The sequence below is a fragment of the Mytilus edulis genome, unplaced genomic scaffold, assembly GCF_963676685.1.
Source record: "Mytilus edulis unplaced genomic scaffold, xbMytEdul2.2 SCAFFOLD_833, whole genome shotgun sequence".
Classification (NCBI taxonomy): Eukaryota; Metazoa; Mollusca; class Bivalvia; order Mytilida; family Mytilidae; genus Mytilus; species Mytilus edulis.
Window position 1 is genome coordinate 1 of NW_027267763.1, and position 19,968 is coordinate 19,968.

The following is a 19,968-nucleotide window of genomic DNA, read 5'->3' on the forward strand; positions in this document are numbered from 1 at the left end:
ACATTGTTTAAACAACACCAAATTATACTTACTATTAGATATTCCTATATCCTGATTGACTAATACATCTTCACATTCTTGACAGGTCCCGATGCTGACAAAATATGCCTTAATGGTAGAATGTGGATCGTGAAATCCTTCCCAGTAGGCTGACAGAGTCTTCACATCTGTTTGGTAATCTATATCTTTCATATATGAAGTAGCTGTTTTTTTACTACCATCATACACATGTCCAGCAACTGGGGGCGACATGTCATATACGTAAGCCCAAGAGGAAGCAGTGCTTATTAAATTGGCTCTATTTATAGCCTACAAATATCAAAGGTTGTCGTTAACCATCAAACTCTATTTCTTGTCGTTCTAGAAAATATGGGTACATTTCATAGACATTGCAACAAGAGTAAACAAAACAAAAAAATTGATACGATAAATCATAAATCAGGCATAATTCTAAAAAAAGGATACTCTAACTGCATTAAAAGTTTAGGAATAGTTGTGTGTTACTACAAATAATACAAACACTGGCAGCAATACATATAATGTAAGCCTTGATGTGTTCGTTACATAACATCTAAGCATTGACAATTTACGAATTTCAGTTCGCACACTTCTCGCAAAAGTTTGTTTTCTTATACACACTTATTATATACTACTTTTTGGTTTTTATACAATTACCAAAAATGTAGGGTGATAATCCAAATTGTTATGACAGGAAAATGACCGTCAATAATATTCACGGAAATTTTGGATATAACAGTTGTTATGGTATCAAAGGGAAAGTATCATCATACAGCATGAAGATACATGAAAGTGGTTGAGTAAAAAATATAATGTGAAGTCACATGTACAATGTAACGTATCACTCTTAGCAATATCATGGTAATATTTATTCAATTTGCTTTAATAATTACCAAAAATTAAGGTACAATGATGTACAACGGCAGTAAGTAAGTAAGTAAGTAAACAAGTAATGTAAAGGTTATTCTTATTCCTTTTGATATTTTGTTTACCTTAACTGTGATGAAATAAGCATGGCCTTCGTGAATATTGATAGTTTTATCTTCAGCTGATACTCCACAATCTAGTGTGGTCTTTGTAAATGGGATGATATCGTCATGTCCAGGATGAGAACCAACAGACCACAGATAATGATCTATTCCACTCTCTTTGTCAATGAATACATCTCTCCAGCTATGAAAAACAAACCACTCCATTTAAACTTTGTCATAAAACAGTGTGTATGGCCCAACTTTTAAACAATTCACATCAAAATGAATATGATAGCACTTTTGACAAGAAAAGAATAATTGGCAGTCGAAAAAAAAAGTTAAAAATCTGAAACTTTCACTAAAAAGTTTACAATAAGTTGGCTTTATTATTTAGACTCTTCCGAATTTGTCATTTCAGAAAAGATACATAAAATTTATAAAATACAAATGTTTCAGTTAATATCTGTTGAAACAATCGTAAAATGCTGTTTTGTATTCCCTATATACAATGATAATTTACAAAAATAACTCCAAGATAAGAGGTTATAACTTCCTATCAGATTTTCTTAATCGCATGTAAGGTCAATATACCAAGCATTTATTTCACTCAGATCCGACATGTGTCGCCCCTTTATAGTTATTGGTTGGACAGTCTTCTCTGGTGGAGTGTTGTCAATCTTAACAGGGTGTGAATCGGCTGTCGAACTTCTTGTTGCAAAGTCCAGCCCTGTAAACAAGAAATTGATTTATCAAGCATGACTGTTAACGTAAAAATGAAGTAAGGCATGTGTCTTTCGTTTGGATATATTCAACGTGCATTGGTGGGGAAAAGCTTAGACCGAAGCACATTTATAATGTTGAACATTTTACACTTATCCGTATTATATATGTGTATTTTGCATAAGAAAAAAGAAACTTAATGCAAGCCAAAAACAAATATATTTGTAATTATGATACACTAGTTTTTCTGTTTATTTAATATTAGTGTCATTATCAAATATGGAAATAAGTAAACTTAATTCGCAGAATTTTACATGCACCATCAAGAAGAGAAATAATATAAAAAAAATTAATGAATGCGAAATTATCAATATGAAGTTATTGAGATTTCTAAAAAGAGAATAATAAGAAGCTAAAGAATGCATTGTCAGAATACCTTTAACTGTAGCGTAATACTCGTGACCGTTCTGTAGCCGTAGTGTTCTTTGTGAATGTAGTCCATCTTGAAATGGTAGTTCGTGTATCGTGTAATGGTTAACAAGTCCTACTGATGTGAACGGAAATATATCTGTTCCGCCTTTTGTTGATCCTTAATAGTAAATACAACAGATAGTTATGTTTACAAATCAAATGTGTGTTGTATACATTTCTTATTTAGGGCTGTATATCAAGTAAAAATTAAAGGTACAGTAACTTGTAGTCAATAATGATGAAAAACGGAAATATCTGCTTTGAATAGATATTGAATGGCTTGAGACCTTGTGAGCAGATTGTTTATATCATATTAAAATTTTCACTCCATTATTCCGTTTATGGATGAGCAGGGCTCTTCAGGTTTATATGGTACTTTGGCGAAAATGGCTATGTTTTAAAATAAAACTTTACTTTGCTTATAGACAAACCTAGGTATCTTGAAAATTGTTCAGCCATGGCATGATCAAATAAGTTCAAATGCATTTTGTTTTATGTATAAGAAAATTTAAAACTTAACTAAGTGCTCCAACAAAAGTTTTCAAAATAAAGAAATTTCACAAAGAGGATTGAGAACTTTCCCACAGGTATTGTTTGAAGTAAGCTGTATTGATTGATATCGACAAAAGAGGTACATTGATACCTGTTAATTATTGGAGATTTAAACTGTTACACTGAATGGACCATTTAATGAAACTCAACTATGTGTAAGTTTTATCATCTTCTGCAAAGACAAAAAGTATGATGCACTCTTAAACCCATCCTAATTCTATTGACCTAGTGCATACCATGCCTTAACAAAATTCCAGCTGCACAGGTTTGTCTGTACTCCGTATTAATTTTGAGTTAAAAACGCATTCATGTTAGCCATGGGGTCCACGTGAATAAAATTGAAGAGGGAAATGGGGAATGTGTCAAAGCGAAAACAACCCGACCATAGAGCAGACAAAAGCCGAAGGCCACTAATAGGTCTGCAATGTAGCAAGAAACTCCCGCACCCGGAGGCGTCCTTCAGCTAGCCCCTTAAAAAAACTCCGAAATATACACAAGAAACTAAAATTAAAAATCATACAAGACTAACAAAGGCCAGAGGCGCAACATTGCGGCGGTGTTAAACATGTGAACCTTGTCTCAAACGTATGATTTCAATAATAAGTGGCTTTTCAAAGTCCGAAATCAATTTGACTTAACCACGTCATTATTAACATAGACAAATGTAATAAATTGAACCCTATAGTTGTCTGGAAATATAATGAAAAAAACTATTTTGTTATTTTTTATTTCAGATCAAGGTTCACTCGACTCCAATCTTAATTCACTGGGATTGTCAGTTTTCCTACGAAGGTAGATGGTTCTCTCCATGCACCCCGCTGCTGCCATCAATACAAGCTTTCACTAGAAGTGTCGTAAAACACTAATTAAGCAATCTTTCAGATAAACATCATTGCTCGAGGGTTAATGATATATTTATGGCGAATTAATTTAAATTAAATTCATAAAATAAATATTGTAAGTCATTTAAATGATACTTACCAATTCCAACTTGGTACTCTTTGATTCCTGAATTATGGACAGTCTTTTTATATTCTTCTACATCAGTAAATGAATCCCAACTTATGAAAATGTCTGACGATGAAGACTAAAAGTTATCAAAGGTACCAGGATTATTTACATGAATTAAACAGCTGATCAAAATTTATAGATATCAGGGTTTGACCAACAGTATGCAGGTACAATTTCTTTCTTTCAAGCTTGACAGATCCACAAATATGAATATTATCCGATTTGGCGAAGTTGTTGAACATTATATAGCATATTTACCTGACGATATCGGGATAAAGGTATTTAGTCGGATCTTAACATGTATTTGTTAATTGTTTACAAACCGGTATTGATAAAAATAAACAAACAAATGTCGAAATGTTCAGGACTTATTTAAATCTGTATTTGGGTAAGATAATGCAAGCATACGATTTTTATTGCGTCTTACACTTTGAGAAGCAAATAATCTTTAACTTCGTGTAAAAACGTTAATTATGAGCTGCGAAGGTCAAGTGGCTCGAACATTTTTTTGAGGAAGTTTTAAAAAATTTCAAAGAAATATTGTTTCCAGTGGGTTAGCTTTCATTAGTCTTCACTATCCCATGAATGACAACTTTTGGTTATATTTATAATTTAGAATCTTCATTGAAGAGTGACATTCCTTTGTATTATGTGCCGATTCGAAAAAAGGTTATGCGAATATTGTCTCCCTTTAACAGGTTCATTATTTCATAATTAAGTATAGGTTTCTGATATAATTTTGAATAATTACAAAATGTATCAATTCAATATATTTCAGTTTGTGTTATTGGTGTATCAAAAACATTGATATACGAATATAATTTCATTAATTTGAAACATTTAAAATTTATGAAAGTATACCAATATAAAGAACCGTTCATTATTTTTTAAACTAGAGGCTCTAAAGAGCCTGTGTCGCTCACCTTGGTCTATGTGAATATTAAACAAAGGAAGCAGATTGAAAATTGACTACAAAGGTCAATAACTCCTACAGGGGTCAATTGACCATTTCGTTCATGTTGACTTATTTGTAGATCTTACTTTGCTGAACATTATTGCTGTTTACAGTTTACCTATATCTATAATAATATTCAATATAATAACCAAAAACAGCAAAATTTCCTTAAAATTACCAATTCAGGGGCCGCAACCCAAAAACAGGTTGTCCAATTCATCTGAAAATTTCAGGGCAGATAGATCTTGACCTGATTAACAATTTTACTTCATGTCAGATTTTCTCTAAATTATTTGGTTTTTGAGTTATAAGCCAAAAACTGCATTTTACCCCTATGTTCTATTTTTAGCCGTGGCGGCGATCTTGGTTTGATGGCCAGGTCACCGGACACATTTTTTAAACAAGAAACCCCAAAGATGATTGTGGCCAAGTTTGGATCAATTTGGCACAGCATTTCAGAGAAGAAGATTTTAGTAAAAGATATATAAAATTTACGAAAAATGGTTAAAAATTGACTTTAAAGGGCAATAACTCCTAAAGAGGTCAACTGACCATTTTGGTCATGTTGACTTATTTGTAAATCTGACCTTGCTGAACATTATTGCTGTTTACAGTTTACCTATATCTATAATAATATTCAATATAATAACCAAAAACAGCAAAATTTCCTTAAAATTACCAATTCAGGGGCCGCAACCCAAAAACAGGTTGTCCAATTCATCTGAAAATTTCAGGGCAGATAGATCTTCACCTGATTAACAATTTTACCCATGTCAGATTTGCTCTAAATGCTTTGGTTTTTGAGTTATAAGCCAAAAACTGCATTTTACCCCTATGTTCTATTTATAGCCATGGCGGTCATCTTGGTTAGTTGGCGGGGGTCACCGGACACAATTTTTAAACTAGATACCCCAATGATGATTGTGGCCAAGTTTCAAATAATTTGGCCCAGCAGTTTCAGAGGAGAAGATTTTTCTAAAAGATTACTAAGATTTACGAAAAATGGTTAAAAATTGACTATAAAGGGCAATAACTCCTAAAGTGGTCAACTGATCATTTTGGTCATGTTGACTTATTTGTAGATCTTACTTTGCTGAACATTATTGCTTTTTACAGTTTATCTCTATCTGAAATAATATTCAAGATAATAACCAAAAACAACAAAATTTCCTTAAAATTACCAATTCAGGGGCAGCAACCTAACAACGGAATGTCAGATTCATCTGAAAATTTCAGGGCAGATAGATCTTAACCTGATTAACAATATTACCCCATGTCAGATTTGCCCTAAATGCTTTGGTTTTTGAGTTATAAGCCAAAAACTGCATTTTACCCCTATGTTCTATTTATAGCCATGGCGGCCATATTGGTTAGTTGGCGGGGTCACCGGACACAATTTTTTAACTAGATATCCCAATGATGATTGTGGCCAAGTTTGGTTAAATTTGGCCTAGTAGTTTCAGAGGAGAAGATTTTTGTAAAAGTTAACGCCGGACGCAGGACGACGACAACGGACGACGACGACGACGGACGCCGGACGCCAAGTGATGAGAAAAGCTCACTTGGCCCTTTGGGCCAGGTGAGCTAAAAAGACTATAAATAAAGATACAATTATTTATCTCCCCTTCATGATAGATTGATTAGGAAATTAACCAGAGTTATCTAATATTAATCACAAAGAGGGACTAGCAAGCAATTTTTAATTGTAGCTTATTTAACGTTAAAACAATTTTGCACTATAAACGAATGTTACTTTATACAAATATAAGGACTTTGTTAGCTAAATCTACAAATTTTATTAGATATGAATTTGTATAACAATAGATCAATATGCTACATTATAAACTACAAAAGGCTAATAATACAGTAATAACATTTCTGTTTGGGAAGTATAACAAGTGCCAAATCCGCAAAGACGGTGGAAAACCATCGACACAGTACTGTTATTCCTTTTCTAAACTACTACTAGATAAATGTGTAAAATAAAAATTTAAATATCCAGAAGAACGTCGACTACGATGACAACACCTTTATGGCAAATTTCACCGCCCGTCAACCATGGTACTGACGGCAGCGTCATCAAATCAAAATAGCTCTTCATATTACATTGCACTTAAAATAAGAAAATTTCACCGTTTTTCCACAAACCTATTATCTTAATTCAAATTAACTACCTGAAATCAAATTTTAAAATGCATGAATATGCTTAATTCCAAATCAATAAATGCTGGATTTTTAAAACCTATATTGTATGTAAATGTTCTGTTACACATTTTAAGGTGGGCCATTTTTGTCATTTTTATTACTTTTAGTTTTGTTTTCATTTTATGACATATATAATTATGACACACACTCAATGAGTCATGTATGACTCGTGTAAAAATCGATACTATGATCAATCCTAACACTTTTTTTATAATATTGATATATCTTTATTATCAAGATAGCAAAACAACGTTTGTTAATTATTAAATCAGCACAACGTAAGTGCTTATGATAACTTTGTGTTCATTGTAGTGTAAAGACAGTGTACCCGTTTGTTATTGTAAGAACTTATGTCTATGTACGTTTTTACATTTAAGATAACTGCCTCAGTCTTCTCGAGGTTAAGGATTTGAAACACGGCCAGGTCGAATAAACAAGAGTATAATTGATATTTATAACGTATTGCCAGAGTACGCACCTTTTAGGGATTACAGCAAAGACCGAGTCGGCTCGGAGTCGGAATATTGTGCTCGAGTTAGGTGGTATGTTTCCACGCGGACTGTTACCTTGTGAACTTACATTCTATAATTCTGACTCAACGTGTCGGTCAATACAAAGCACTGTTGATGTTCATATAACATTACTATTTTTGTCATGAATATGCATAATAATTTGACGCTAGACGTGAAGCTGCCACCTATCACAAATCGGGAGGGCACATTATTTTCCCTCCTTTAGTTATTTTCGTATTTCTGTTTGTTCACAACATATTATTCTACATGCTATGAGTTGATCAGTTATAGGGATCTTTTCATATATCATTCAAATATATTGAATCCAAATTGACAAAAACACAACAGTTATATAGATTCTCTCAAGGTTTATTTTGTATTCCTATTCTCAAAATGAGCGAATGAGTCGCCAAATTTTAATTTAAATTTAGGTAATACCGTATTTGAAGTGGCACTTAATATTAGTTTATTTATAATTTATATAAAGAAAAAAGAGTAATAATTGAAAACAAAATGTTACTTATTAGATAAAAGTTATGTAATGCCGCATTATTTGTCGTGTGTTCTGGTTTTTTTGTTCGGTTTAGATGTGTTCAAGTAATGATTGCGTCTCTTTATTCATCTATCTACCTAATAAAAATGTATACCTTGTCCGTTAAAATTGCTACAGAAAGTTACATTAATACAGCAAAACGTCTAAATAAGTTTATAAAAAAGGAACAATAATATTATTATACAATATCTTTCCCGAAAAAAGGAAAAGTAAAAATTCGGTATTACACAACTGAAAATAGAGAGATTCACTTTTCTTCACTCGTTTCTGCACACGGAAAAGTTCAATACATGTAAGTTCATGTATGCATGTAACTTGTTTTGAATCACATGTAAGAATTCATTTTAGTATGTTGTTTTACGACAAATGTTATACGAATTTCCGTATTTACGATGGGAGCGAGGATTAGCTATTTCTTCTCTAATGCAGAACCATGCTTCAAATGTATCCTGGACTTTCTACATGTATAACTATTATTGTTATTTCAAATTGATATAAATACAAACTATAACAAAATTGAGAATGGAAATGGGGAATGTGTCAAAGAGAAAACAAGCCAACCAACGAGCAGACAACAGCCGAAGGCCACTTTTGGGTCTTTAATGCAGCAGGAAACTCCCGCATCCAGGATGCGTGGTCAATAAACAAAAATGTATACCAGTTCAGTGATAATGGACGGCATACTAATCTAGGCATATATTTATGAATAATATAGAATATAACACATGTGTCTTACTTGGTATTGCCTATTATGATCAATGCCAATCCAAACATGACCAGGTGTAGGTGGTGTTAGATCAACCGTTACTCCATCACTACAGATATTTGTTTCGTATAAAACCTCTGTCCATTTCTCATATTCTACCTCTTTCCTTGGTGCATGGATACACACTATGTATCGCTTACCATGTTCTAGTTCGTCTTTAGTGCTGAATATAGCGTTAATGTATTCTTTTTCTATAAAATGTTGGAATGCATATGTTAATGGTGGGCTATATAATGATTTCCATAACGTTGCACTAATTGCTGTTTAAGTCTTGTGATATTTGTCTTCAAACAAGCCTTTTGTAACTGATTATACTGCTATATCGGTTCATTGTAAATTTATGTCATTTTGTTCGTTTGTGGATGAGTGTCGTTCGTATTTGATCACATTTTATGTAACTGAATATTACAGTTTTTGTTCTGTGATTTGGCACTAATGAGACACCACTGCTCTAGGTTTTGCCGAAGCGCTGATTTTACTTTAATGTTATTAACTTTAATTTGAGTCGTTAGTTGCTTCTTTTTGAAGTGTTGCTCTACAGTGTTTCTAACTTGCGGTTCATGTTAGCTTATTATACCGTATTGAGTTTTCGTAAAGTTCAAGTCAGTACATATACAATGTAATAACCTGTAGCTGTTTACGTAAATATCCGTTGGTCTTGTTTAGTTGTTGTCTCCTTGTATCATTTTTCGTTTTTTTCGTTTACTGATTTTTAATATTAATTGTTTTACAATATGGGTTCTTTTCCTCACACGAACACAGAAAATGTTACAACATGACTTAATTAATTCTTTGACATCTTTGATATACACAAAAGGTAATATAATATATTTGATAAGATAAATAGAATACAGAATAATTATTCGGAAATGAATTGAATTAGTTTGTACCTGTAAATCCACATTTAACAGAATCAGGGTGCGAACATGGATCCCTCAATTGAAGCTTTGCATCATCCTGGTAATAACTTGTGACATCTAAATTTTCTGAGTCGATCACAGCCCAGGTATAATTTTTGTGACGTAATAATGGCCATGTTGCAGAGATTATGTTCTTATAAGGTGAATAGTCAACGTCAGGTACCTCCCATCTACCGTTTTCCTCTAAGATGATGTCATGTCCATATCCATCAAGTATTTCACCGTCTAAAACATTCGACAGTTTTCACTTTTAATTTTAACATCACTTTACATAGGATACAACGTCATTTCGATATTTAATGGTTGAAACTATTGATAAATTAATCAGAAATATCATTCCACTTGCATCTTTTTATATATCTGAGGACACACTTGTCGATCTCTTAATTCAAAAAAATTTATCAAATATTTGTTATTTCATATTTGACCTCAAATTAAAATAAAGAATACAACATATACAGTTAAGTGAGTTTCATATCTGATCTTACATTTACAATTGGCAATGAGAGTAGGTGCAGAATACACATTTGTATTATTTAATAAGCTTGCATTTGATGTCCTGTCATAATTTCCTAAATGGTTGGTATAAGAATTATATTTGACCCGGATTTCCAGGTGATGATGACGCACGATGTTTGTCAAATAACTTGTTATACAGCAAAAAGTGCAATAAATAATATAAAAGTGTAACACAGAAGTTTATCTACCATGAAATTGGAAGTTTGTCTTCGACTTCTGAGTACGTATGCATAAAACCACTTAAGTTAAGAAATCAAATCGTAGTACTAATTTATCGTTTGACATTTAAAACAAGAGGCTCTCAAGAGCCTGAATCGCTCACCTGAATTTTTTTGGTTTAATCTCTCATCAATGATTATTTTGGCTTTTCAATTTATTTAAATGTTCTTTGAATCGTCCTATTTTCTTCAAAAGCAAAAAAAAATCATTTTCTCCTATGTTCTATTTTAGCCATAGGAGCTATGTTTCTTGACATACAAGGAAATGAAATATAAAATTTATACTAGATACTCTGAAACTCTGAAACTCATTTAGCCTAAGTTTGGCTGAAATTGATACAGCAGTTTCATAAGAGAAGATTTTTTAAAGTAAGTCAACATGGTGAACAAATTGTGAAAAAAGTCTTTAAAGGGCAATAACTCCTAAAGAGGTCAATTGACAATTTTGGTCAAATTGACTTATTTGTAGATCTTACTTTGCTGATCATATTTGCTGTTTACAGTTTATCTTTATCTATAATAATATTCAAGATAATGACCAAAAACTGCAAAATTTCCTTAAAATTACCAATTAAGTGGCAGCAACCCAACAATTGGATGTTTGATTCATCTGAAAATTTCAGGGCTGATAAATCTTGACCTAATGAACATTTTTACTCCATGTCAGATTTGCTCTAAATGCTTTCGTTTTTGAGATATAAGCCAAAAACTGCATTTGACCCCTATGTTCTATTTTAAGTAACGGCGGCCATGTTTTTTGACGGATCAAAAATCAAAGCACACACTTTGTGCAGGATAATCTAAGGAACAATCATGCTAAGTTTTAACCAAATCCATTTAGTAGTTTCAGAGGAGAAGATTTTTTAAAGTTAGCAAATATGATGAACAAATTGTGAAAAATTGTCATTAAAGGACAATAACCCCTTAAGGGGTCAATTGACAATTTTGGTCATATCAACTTATTTGTAGATCTTACTTTGCTGATCTTTTTTGCTGTTACAGTTGATCTTTATCTATAATAATATTCAAGATAATGACCAAAAACTGCAAAATTTCCTTAAAATTACCAATTAAGTGGCAGCAACCCAACAATGGTTTGTTTGATTCATCTGAAAATTTCAGGGCTGATAGATCTTGACCTAATGAACATTTTTACCCCGTCAGATTTGCTCTAAATGCTTTCGTTTTTGAGATATAAGCCAAAAACTGCATTTGATTCCTATGTTCTATTTTAAGTAACGGCGGCCATGTTTTTTGACGGATCAAAAATCGAAGCGCACATTTTGTGCAGGATATACTAAGGAACAATCATCTTAAGTTTCATTCAAATCCATTCAGTAGTTTCAGAGGAGAAGATGTTTGAAAAATTGTTAACGACGACGACGACGACGACGACGGACGCCAAGTGATGAGAAAAGCTCACATGGCCTTTTAGGCCAGGTGAGCTAAAAATCTCCATTCGGAACAAATCTGAACTTAAATAGCTTTATACATACGGGTCAAGAGTTTGAACCGCCATGCACAACAATTGTAAATAAATCTACATAGAGTAGACATTTTTTCCTACGGATTATTAACAAAATAGGAATAATAAGAAGATAAGGGCCATCCGTAATTTACGATGTATTAGGGTTTTTTTATATTTGTTTCAGACCGATTGTATCCTGTTCCCGATTATTATCTCTTGAAATGTAGATTTGCATGGTGATGGAAACAGGGAAAATAAAAGACGCCTACTCTGACATCACTGTCAATCTTCCCAATTTGTTTTTGTTATCATGATTTGTATTTTTTAATCAATTTATGAGATTAAAACTTAGATAATAATCAAACCAGAAGAAAAAAGTAAAAAGTACAAAACAACATTGGAAGCTGTTGTCCCCAAATATTGTATTTATTTATGGAAATTTTCACTACATGCCAATATATATTAAAAGAAGATGGGGTATGATTTCAAATGAGACAACTCTCCACAAGAGACCAAACTGACACAGAAATTAACATATATAGGTCACCTATAGGTCACCGTACGGCCTTTAACAATGAGTAAAGCCCATACCGCATAGTCAGCTATAAAAGGTCTCGAAATGATATTGTAAAACGATTCAAACGAGAAAACTAACGGCCTAATCTATGTAAAAAAAAATTATTATAAAACCAAGAGGTGCCTCTTCGTGTCTCTTAACTCACAAATTTTCTCGCTGAACAATTAATATGCTTTGATAAACATATAACTTTGAAACTAGCTGTATCTGCCAATATGATTTTTTTTTTTAAAAGGTGTGATTAAGGCAGCACAATACAAAGATTTTATAACTCCAACTCCCAAAATCTGTAACTTTCTTAATAATACTCGAAAATTTATAAAAGTGGTAGTTTTGGATATCTAACATATTAGTCTTTCAAATTAATGCAATGTTAGTATTATGCAACAATTATGTAATCAATTATAATGTTAACTGTGTCTAAAATATTTTTCACCAAATTTCCACTTTCAATTGAAATTAGCTTCTGCATAGCTAAGTATCCCTAGAGGATTGATTTTATTATATGTTATTCCTATGGCCATCATCTACAAACCTATCAAACCTCAGATTTCAAATAGAATGTATAGAACAAGTTTTACACCTTATTAAACATTATCTTCTTTTATGTGGTAAGGATGTTTACACTAATTAGAGATTTATGAGAGAATAGAATACCATAGAGACAATCTGCGACACCCTTTTGAAGCCCATGATAGATGATAGAGCTAAATTCATTGAAGTGAACTTACCCAGATTTTGCCGCTAATAATAAAAATATGGCATTCATTTAAAAATGTTATATTTTATCTATCTATATATACCTCTTTTATTATTTTCTATGCATTCATAAGAAAGTAACAGCATTTCAAAGGTTAGTTATTGGAAGTAAAAAAATCTTTGTATTGTGCTACCTTAAAACACATGTACAATTAATGCTCAATCTATATACATGTTTACCAATTTGCTATTGTTGATGAACTCTCTTGTATTTATTTTTCGGTATGTTATAAATTAAAATGCTAATCCATATGTATCATTCGGTCTTTTTTCTCTCAATTAAGTTGTAAGTCAGAAAATAAATCTCGAATATTGAATTTCAATGATTGATTTGTGTTTACTACAATTGTACCATTTTCAGCACTTCTTAGGCCGTGTTCACACCAAACTCCATGTACAGTAAACTTGTTTACAATTAGTTTAATGTACTGGACATTGGTTTCACATTAAATTTGTTCACATCTATACAGCTTTTTTAATTACCTGTACATAAGATTCGTTCACACTTGTAAACTCTATGTCATTTAAATGTTCATTACGTAGAATCGAATGAAACAAGTTTTCGGACAACTTTTCTAGCAGTAAGGGAACGACCATTTGACTCTGAATAGGGGGATGGAAATATTCCAAACACCAATTGGATAAAGAAAACAATTCTGGTTCTATAGATGATAAAAAATATTCTGAATCAAGAGTTTCCCCATACATTATAGTGTTAAATGTTGGAAGAAAAAAAATTGATTACCAGCATCAAAAAAAAAAAAAAAAAAAAAAAAAAAAAAAAACCCGTAAAACGTTTGTGCGGAAAAAATTCTGACTCAGATAAATAAAAAAAATACCCCCCTTTTGTTTTTTTGAAGTAAAGGGGTTGCTTCTTTATGGAAGCCAATTTGATTATTTGCAGTGGTTTAAAGATACTAAAGATGTCTCGATTAAGCATTAAAAAACGTAGGCTGCAACAGCGTGCTTACAGACGAAGAAGAAGGATTGATATATTAGGGATCACTATATTTCTATCTTTTCTGTTTGTTCAAATGGTACTTTTCTCCAAGAAGTATTTGGCAAAAAAAAGGGGGGGTAATGTTGTTTTTTTTTTAACTTTTTAAGTGTAATTTCACGGATCCGAGATACTGCACAAACAATACATTTACCTCACACTGTTTTAGTAATGCATTTATGAGTGAATCGTTGTTTGAGTAAAGACCAGTGGCAAATATTTCTGTGTAAGTCAAGTTTATTCGGAAATCCCTTAATTTTCAAATGAATTATGTGTTCGGCAATGATGCTGCTTTTAGTCTTGATAAGGGCTTAATAAAGCTACGTTAAGTTTTATTTCTAAACAAAACAAATAAATATATCAAGTTTAGACAAATGTTTCTGTAAAGAACTTTTATTATAATAATTGCTATAAATATCAATTTTATTCAAAAATCGTTTCTTCTTTAAATATGCACAGTGAAACTAATGTTTTAAATGCCTAGTTTTATGTACACTGAATCTACACATGGCCTACATCGAGTATCGACTGCATGTAGACAAAACATGATATACACTACATCTAAACATTGAGTTTTATCAATTGGAACGTAATTTTGTTTAGTTTACGTGTGAGTTACACTTACACAACACCGAGTTTATGTCAATGGGAACACGGCCTTAGTGGCGCTTACATTTTATTGGTTTATTTAAGTGGAGTGTAAAAAAAACCTACTGATCTTCGACTGGCTTGATGCATTATTTATTACTTTTTGAATTTTGGATCCTCAATGCTCTTCAACTTTGTACTTGTTTGGCTCTATAAATATTTTGATATGAGCGTCACTGATGAGTCTTGTGTAGACGAAACGCGCGTCTGGCGTACTTAATTAAAATCCTGGTACCTTTGATAACTATTATAACCTTTTGTCATTCAGTTATTAGTTTTCTGTATAGATCCCTATTCAATTGAGGTTGTGTCTGGTATGAAATGTAAACATGCTTTCATAGTTATACATTCCGATGATATTGAAGATTAAAGACACCTTATTTTAACTCAAATTATTCTACATATACAGTTGGGTGCAGACCAAGCATTACATAAAGTAAACGCAAGTTAACGCGGCGTGCACATATTTCGTTAGTTAACTTTAAATTTCGCGTTTACTAGTAAACGCCCGTTTACTTCATTAACGTTAACGCGGTCAAAATGGAAATTTCTAATGTCTACTCGAGTAAACGCGCGTTTACTCTGTGTCCGTTTAGTCAGTAGTAAACGGCCGTTTACTTCAGATTTCACAAGTTTAATTTTACGTGCACGTAAAAGTAAACGGGCGTTTACTACAGATTTCTCAATTGTATTTTTACGTGCACTTGAAAGTAAACGCGCGTTTACTTTTCGCGTTAACTAATTGTGTATCTTATAAAATAATCGTCGTGTGCATTTGTACATTTATTTATGTTGTTAAAATGACTTAATATTTTACGTATATGTGTTTTGAACCTTAACATTCAAAAACACTTTTTATTAGAAATATAAACATTTATCTAGCGGATATTTCTAGATCATTACGAATTGTTTCGTCAATAAATTCTAGATGTACTTCCTGTAACATTTTCTGTCTAGTGTTTACTTTAAAGTCAGTAACAGATCTACTCTGACGGAAACGTCGTAGAAATGCACTTATCCCCTGTCTAGAAACTTGAACATTATCTGATCGTATCAACTCATCTCTAACTTCAGTATGTTTTTGCCAGATCTTCTTATACTTAATATCCTCTCACGAATGGTTTTACAGGTCCAGGACGCATTTCCATTTTGTTCTTATATGCAATGATTAATTTTCAATAAATTAATTAAAGAGGTGTCATTTCATTAAATGCAATCGTCAATGTGTTGATCGAAAATGGACAGATGGATATTTTGATGTACCTTATCATGTGATATATTAGGTCAGTGTATCCAGGATACGAGGTCAATCTGCGTTAACGCGCGTTTACTACAAACAGTAAACGGGCGTTTACTTTTTTTTTACAAAAATAGAAGACACGCCTTTTTCGCGTTAACGGGAAGTAAACGTGAAAGTAAACGCCCGTTTACTCTTTACAAAATTAGAAGACGCGCGGTTTTCGCGTTAACGCGGAGGTAAACGCGAAAGTAAACGCCAGTTTACTATTTATGTCTACTAAAATTTCGGAGTTAACGCGGAGTTAACGCGGCGTTTACATGAAGTGCACGCGAGTAAACGCCGCGTTAACTTTTTAGGCCCGTTTACATGTAATGCTTGGTCTGCACCCAACTGTACCTCCAACAAATTCAGATTATCACGAAACAATCGTTTTTAATAACTAAAAATATTATCAATGGTGGCCAAAAAGCTATATATTATACATCCTTTTAATGCGCACAATGCAAATAAATCACAACATGACTGCAATTTCTATTCAATGATATGAACGTACCCAGTGTTTTCTCTTGAATTCCGACAGCATCTATTACAATATTCGGTACAATCAGAGAATCGCCATCCTGGATTGTACACGTCTTAATCTCTTTTGAAATCATAGACCATACTCCAGCTTTATTGTAGCCTCTTATAAAAACCTTGCGGCATTTTGAGAAATCCAAACTTTTGTTTAAATATATCACAAAACGTGCCTACAAAAAAAACCCAATACATATGTATAAAATTGTAAACTGAAAATGATGCAAGTATAGCAGTGAAGTGATTGCAAATTGTATCTTATATCAATTTCGCATAATCTTGAGATCATATACAAATAGTTTATACAAGTTAGAGGTAAAGCTAGCTTTAAAACCAAGATGAATCCACTATTTTCATGCGTGTACCATGTCAGGAATATGACAGTTGTTATCCATTCGTTTGATGTTTTTGATATTGCCATTTAAAAGGGAATTTCCTTTTTGAATTTCCTCGGAGTTCATTATTTTTGTGATTTGACTTTTTACTGATATAATAATAATCTAGTTTGAAATGGAAAACATTATGATTAAGTTAAACGCTTTTGTAACATTGTTTATCTATTTATCCTCTAATTCTGAACCAAGTATAGATAGCCTTATTAAGCATTCACACACTTTCTTTTAATTTGTTTTGTTTTTCAATACTATTCGACTGCGATTTAGCCTGCCGACTATTTTGCCTATGTGTCATTAACAAGGCCTATGTGTGGGTTGAGTATCGTCGTTGTTTACAAATTTTTGAATTTCTTGAAATACTAAGGCTTTTCTACCTCAGGCATAGATTACCTTAGCTGTATTTGGCAAAACTTTTAGGAATTTTGGTTCTGAATGCTCTTCAACTTCGTACTTTATTTGGCCTTTTTATAAGTCCTGTTATCTATGATGAGTTTATTATCAACATTAAATGCTTTAAATATATTAATGGAAAGATGAATACACAATAATTACATGTTCCAAGTCTACTGCAGTCAAGTTGTCAATTTTATTCCAAACAGTATGCAATCCAACATTATCTCCTAATGCCCACTCATAAAATGTGACAACACTCTGCGCTGCTTTGTGGTCTTTGATATCAGGATCATACATCTTCTCAAGTGTAACATAAAGCTGAAACAGTAAGAAAATACAGAACTGTTCTTGTATATTCTTTGCACTACAACAAAAATACAAAAAACAAGATAAGTATTAATGTAACGACAAATCATTTTGCCAATAAGGATCAGCACCACATGTGAACACTTCGTACATAAATAAGGCCATTAGTTTTCTCGTCTGAATTGCTTTACATTCGTCATTTCAGGGTCTTTTAAAACAGTTGATTTTCTATATGCAAATGATATATTTTTAATGTCTTTTTGAGAACAAATGGTTTGAATTTTCAAATTGCAATCGGACTACGTCTTTGTGTCATATTATATTGTAGTTTGAACAACCGTTCAAAACTTTACTTAAGTTTTTAGACTTTTTCATTTCTTAAGACAATCATACTTGTTTAACGTACCTGATTCATATTTGTCATATTCACAAGTTGAAGGGTTATGTTACCGGTAGATGGAGGAGATATTAAAACCGTTACACCATTACCGTTAACAGGAGGAAAACATAAATTCTCAGCACAGAATTTCACAACAGCTCTGTATGAATTTCCTGGTTTTAAGTCTAAATCACTCAACGTAGCATACTTGTGTCGACCAATATACTCGTAGTCTTTGAATACTTTCCAAATATCTGAAGGGAAAATAAGAATATCATAGCAGTACAAAACTGATGATTGTAGTTTTTTTTTAAATTCTAGCCGGAAGTTTCCCTCCATACACAATTAGTAATTAATTGACGATAATTTATAGCTAGAATCGTTACATGTTAAGAAGTGGCATGTTCAATTATTGTATTGGTTTTGATATCTCTTGATAGTTTCGCTATTTTGGTGATCCAAATTTGTATTCATATCAACGGTCAATTATTTTATTGAAGAAAGTTTTTTTAAGGTAGGGTAAAGATATCAAATTCATATGCAAACTCTACAGTTATAAACAAAACAAAGAAAACCAAAGACTGAGCATCATGAGTTTAACCAACAAACCGGGTTTTTATGAATGTGCTCAATTCAAATTATGTTCATCGGGGTAAAACATTATATAATAATCAGATAACAAAAAAAAGTCGAGTCTGCTATTTATTCGATGTGTCCTCAAAATAAAACGAAAGGAGAGCATACGATCTGAAATGTTCATGAGCAGTGGGTACTAGATAATAAAAATTAAGTCAATCAGACAAATAATACATTTTACTTGTCCACCATTGCTTCTCACAGTCTTTAACTGTATTTCATGTAGGGAAAAATAACCATGCAATGAAATAAAAGATTTTAATAAAATAAGAGCAGTATACCTCTGCCCATTCAACTATAATTTCGTCAACAAACTAAACCAAATAATTGTTTAAAATATTTGTTAAGGGTCAATTAACAACACGACCCTCTCTAAAATTAATTTTATTGATTTTGACAGTGAATTATGAACAACATCGTTTTCATTTTCGAGCGTTTGAAATATCAAGAGCTATTTTGATAATTAATTTAAAATTGTGCCAAATCACATGACATAAATTCCCTTATACGATCATTTCCCCGTTGTTTTGTTATTGCTTTTTTCGTATTTTATTCGTTTGTGAAATAATTACCACTAATTGTGTAATAGAAGGCAGTAACTTACTTCCAACAAGTCTTTCTTCTACCTTGACAAATGCATCTCTTATGTATGGATCGTAAACAGACAATACGTTCCAATATACACTTAAAGTTGTCGTTGAAGTTTGAAATTCATTGTCCTCATGACAAGTTGGACGGGTGTCCTTCAAATATTTAGACAAACAAAAATAATCGAAGCTAGCTACATCTTTAGAATATATTTTAAATTCATAATTATTAGCGTATTAAATATGAGGCATCCGTAGTTCAAATAAAATGTGTAGGTGATAATAAAACATACCAGAGCGTGTCCTTTTAACTGTATGTGACTCATACAGGAGAAGCAGAAAGAACTGTTAAGAAATTCTCCAGTATTACGCCTAAAAATACCATTTGCTTGTTCTCAAGTATTAAGCCTTGAAATGCCATTTGTGTGAAAGTTACCGGATCAGAATTGTAAAAAAAACCCATTCAAATCAAATTATCCTGGCTCCTTGTCCATCATATCTATTCATTTTTGTCAATGTGGTGTATCATACTTGTAGTTTGTTGTATTTTTTATACTTCTGAATAGCATGACCATAAACAGCTACACGGCTCATATCTCAATACAGTTGAGATCAT

At 32.3% G+C, this 19,968-nt stretch overlaps 1 protein-coding gene across 1 annotated transcript in view; it reads right to left on the reverse strand.

The window, feature by feature from the left end:
* Nucleotides 1–32: 32 nt before the first annotated feature.
* The window catches only part of LOC139505989 (uncharacterized), a gene marked incomplete at its 3' end in the record, with an annotated part of 29,266 nt that continues 9,330 nt past the window's right edge, over nt 33–19,968 (reverse strand). The window contains exons 9-19 of the mRNA XM_071295303.1: nt 19,370–19,508; nt 18,157–18,383; nt 17,604–17,762; nt 16,634–16,829; nt 9,625–9,879; nt 8,705–8,925; nt 3,714–3,819; nt 2,146–2,298; nt 1,581–1,716; nt 1,011–1,191; nt 33–309 (exon numbers count right to left, since the gene is read on the reverse strand). Coding sequence (XP_071151404.1) covers nt 33–309; nt 1,011–1,191; nt 1,581–1,716; nt 2,146–2,298; nt 3,714–3,819; nt 8,705–8,925; nt 9,625–9,879; nt 16,634–16,829; nt 17,604–17,762; nt 18,157–18,383; nt 19,370–19,508 — 2,050 coding nt within the window. The remainder of the gene's footprint in view (nt 310–1,010; nt 1,192–1,580; nt 1,717–2,145; nt 2,299–3,713; nt 3,820–8,704; nt 8,926–9,624; nt 9,880–16,633; nt 16,830–17,603; nt 17,763–18,156; nt 18,384–19,369; nt 19,509–19,968) is intronic.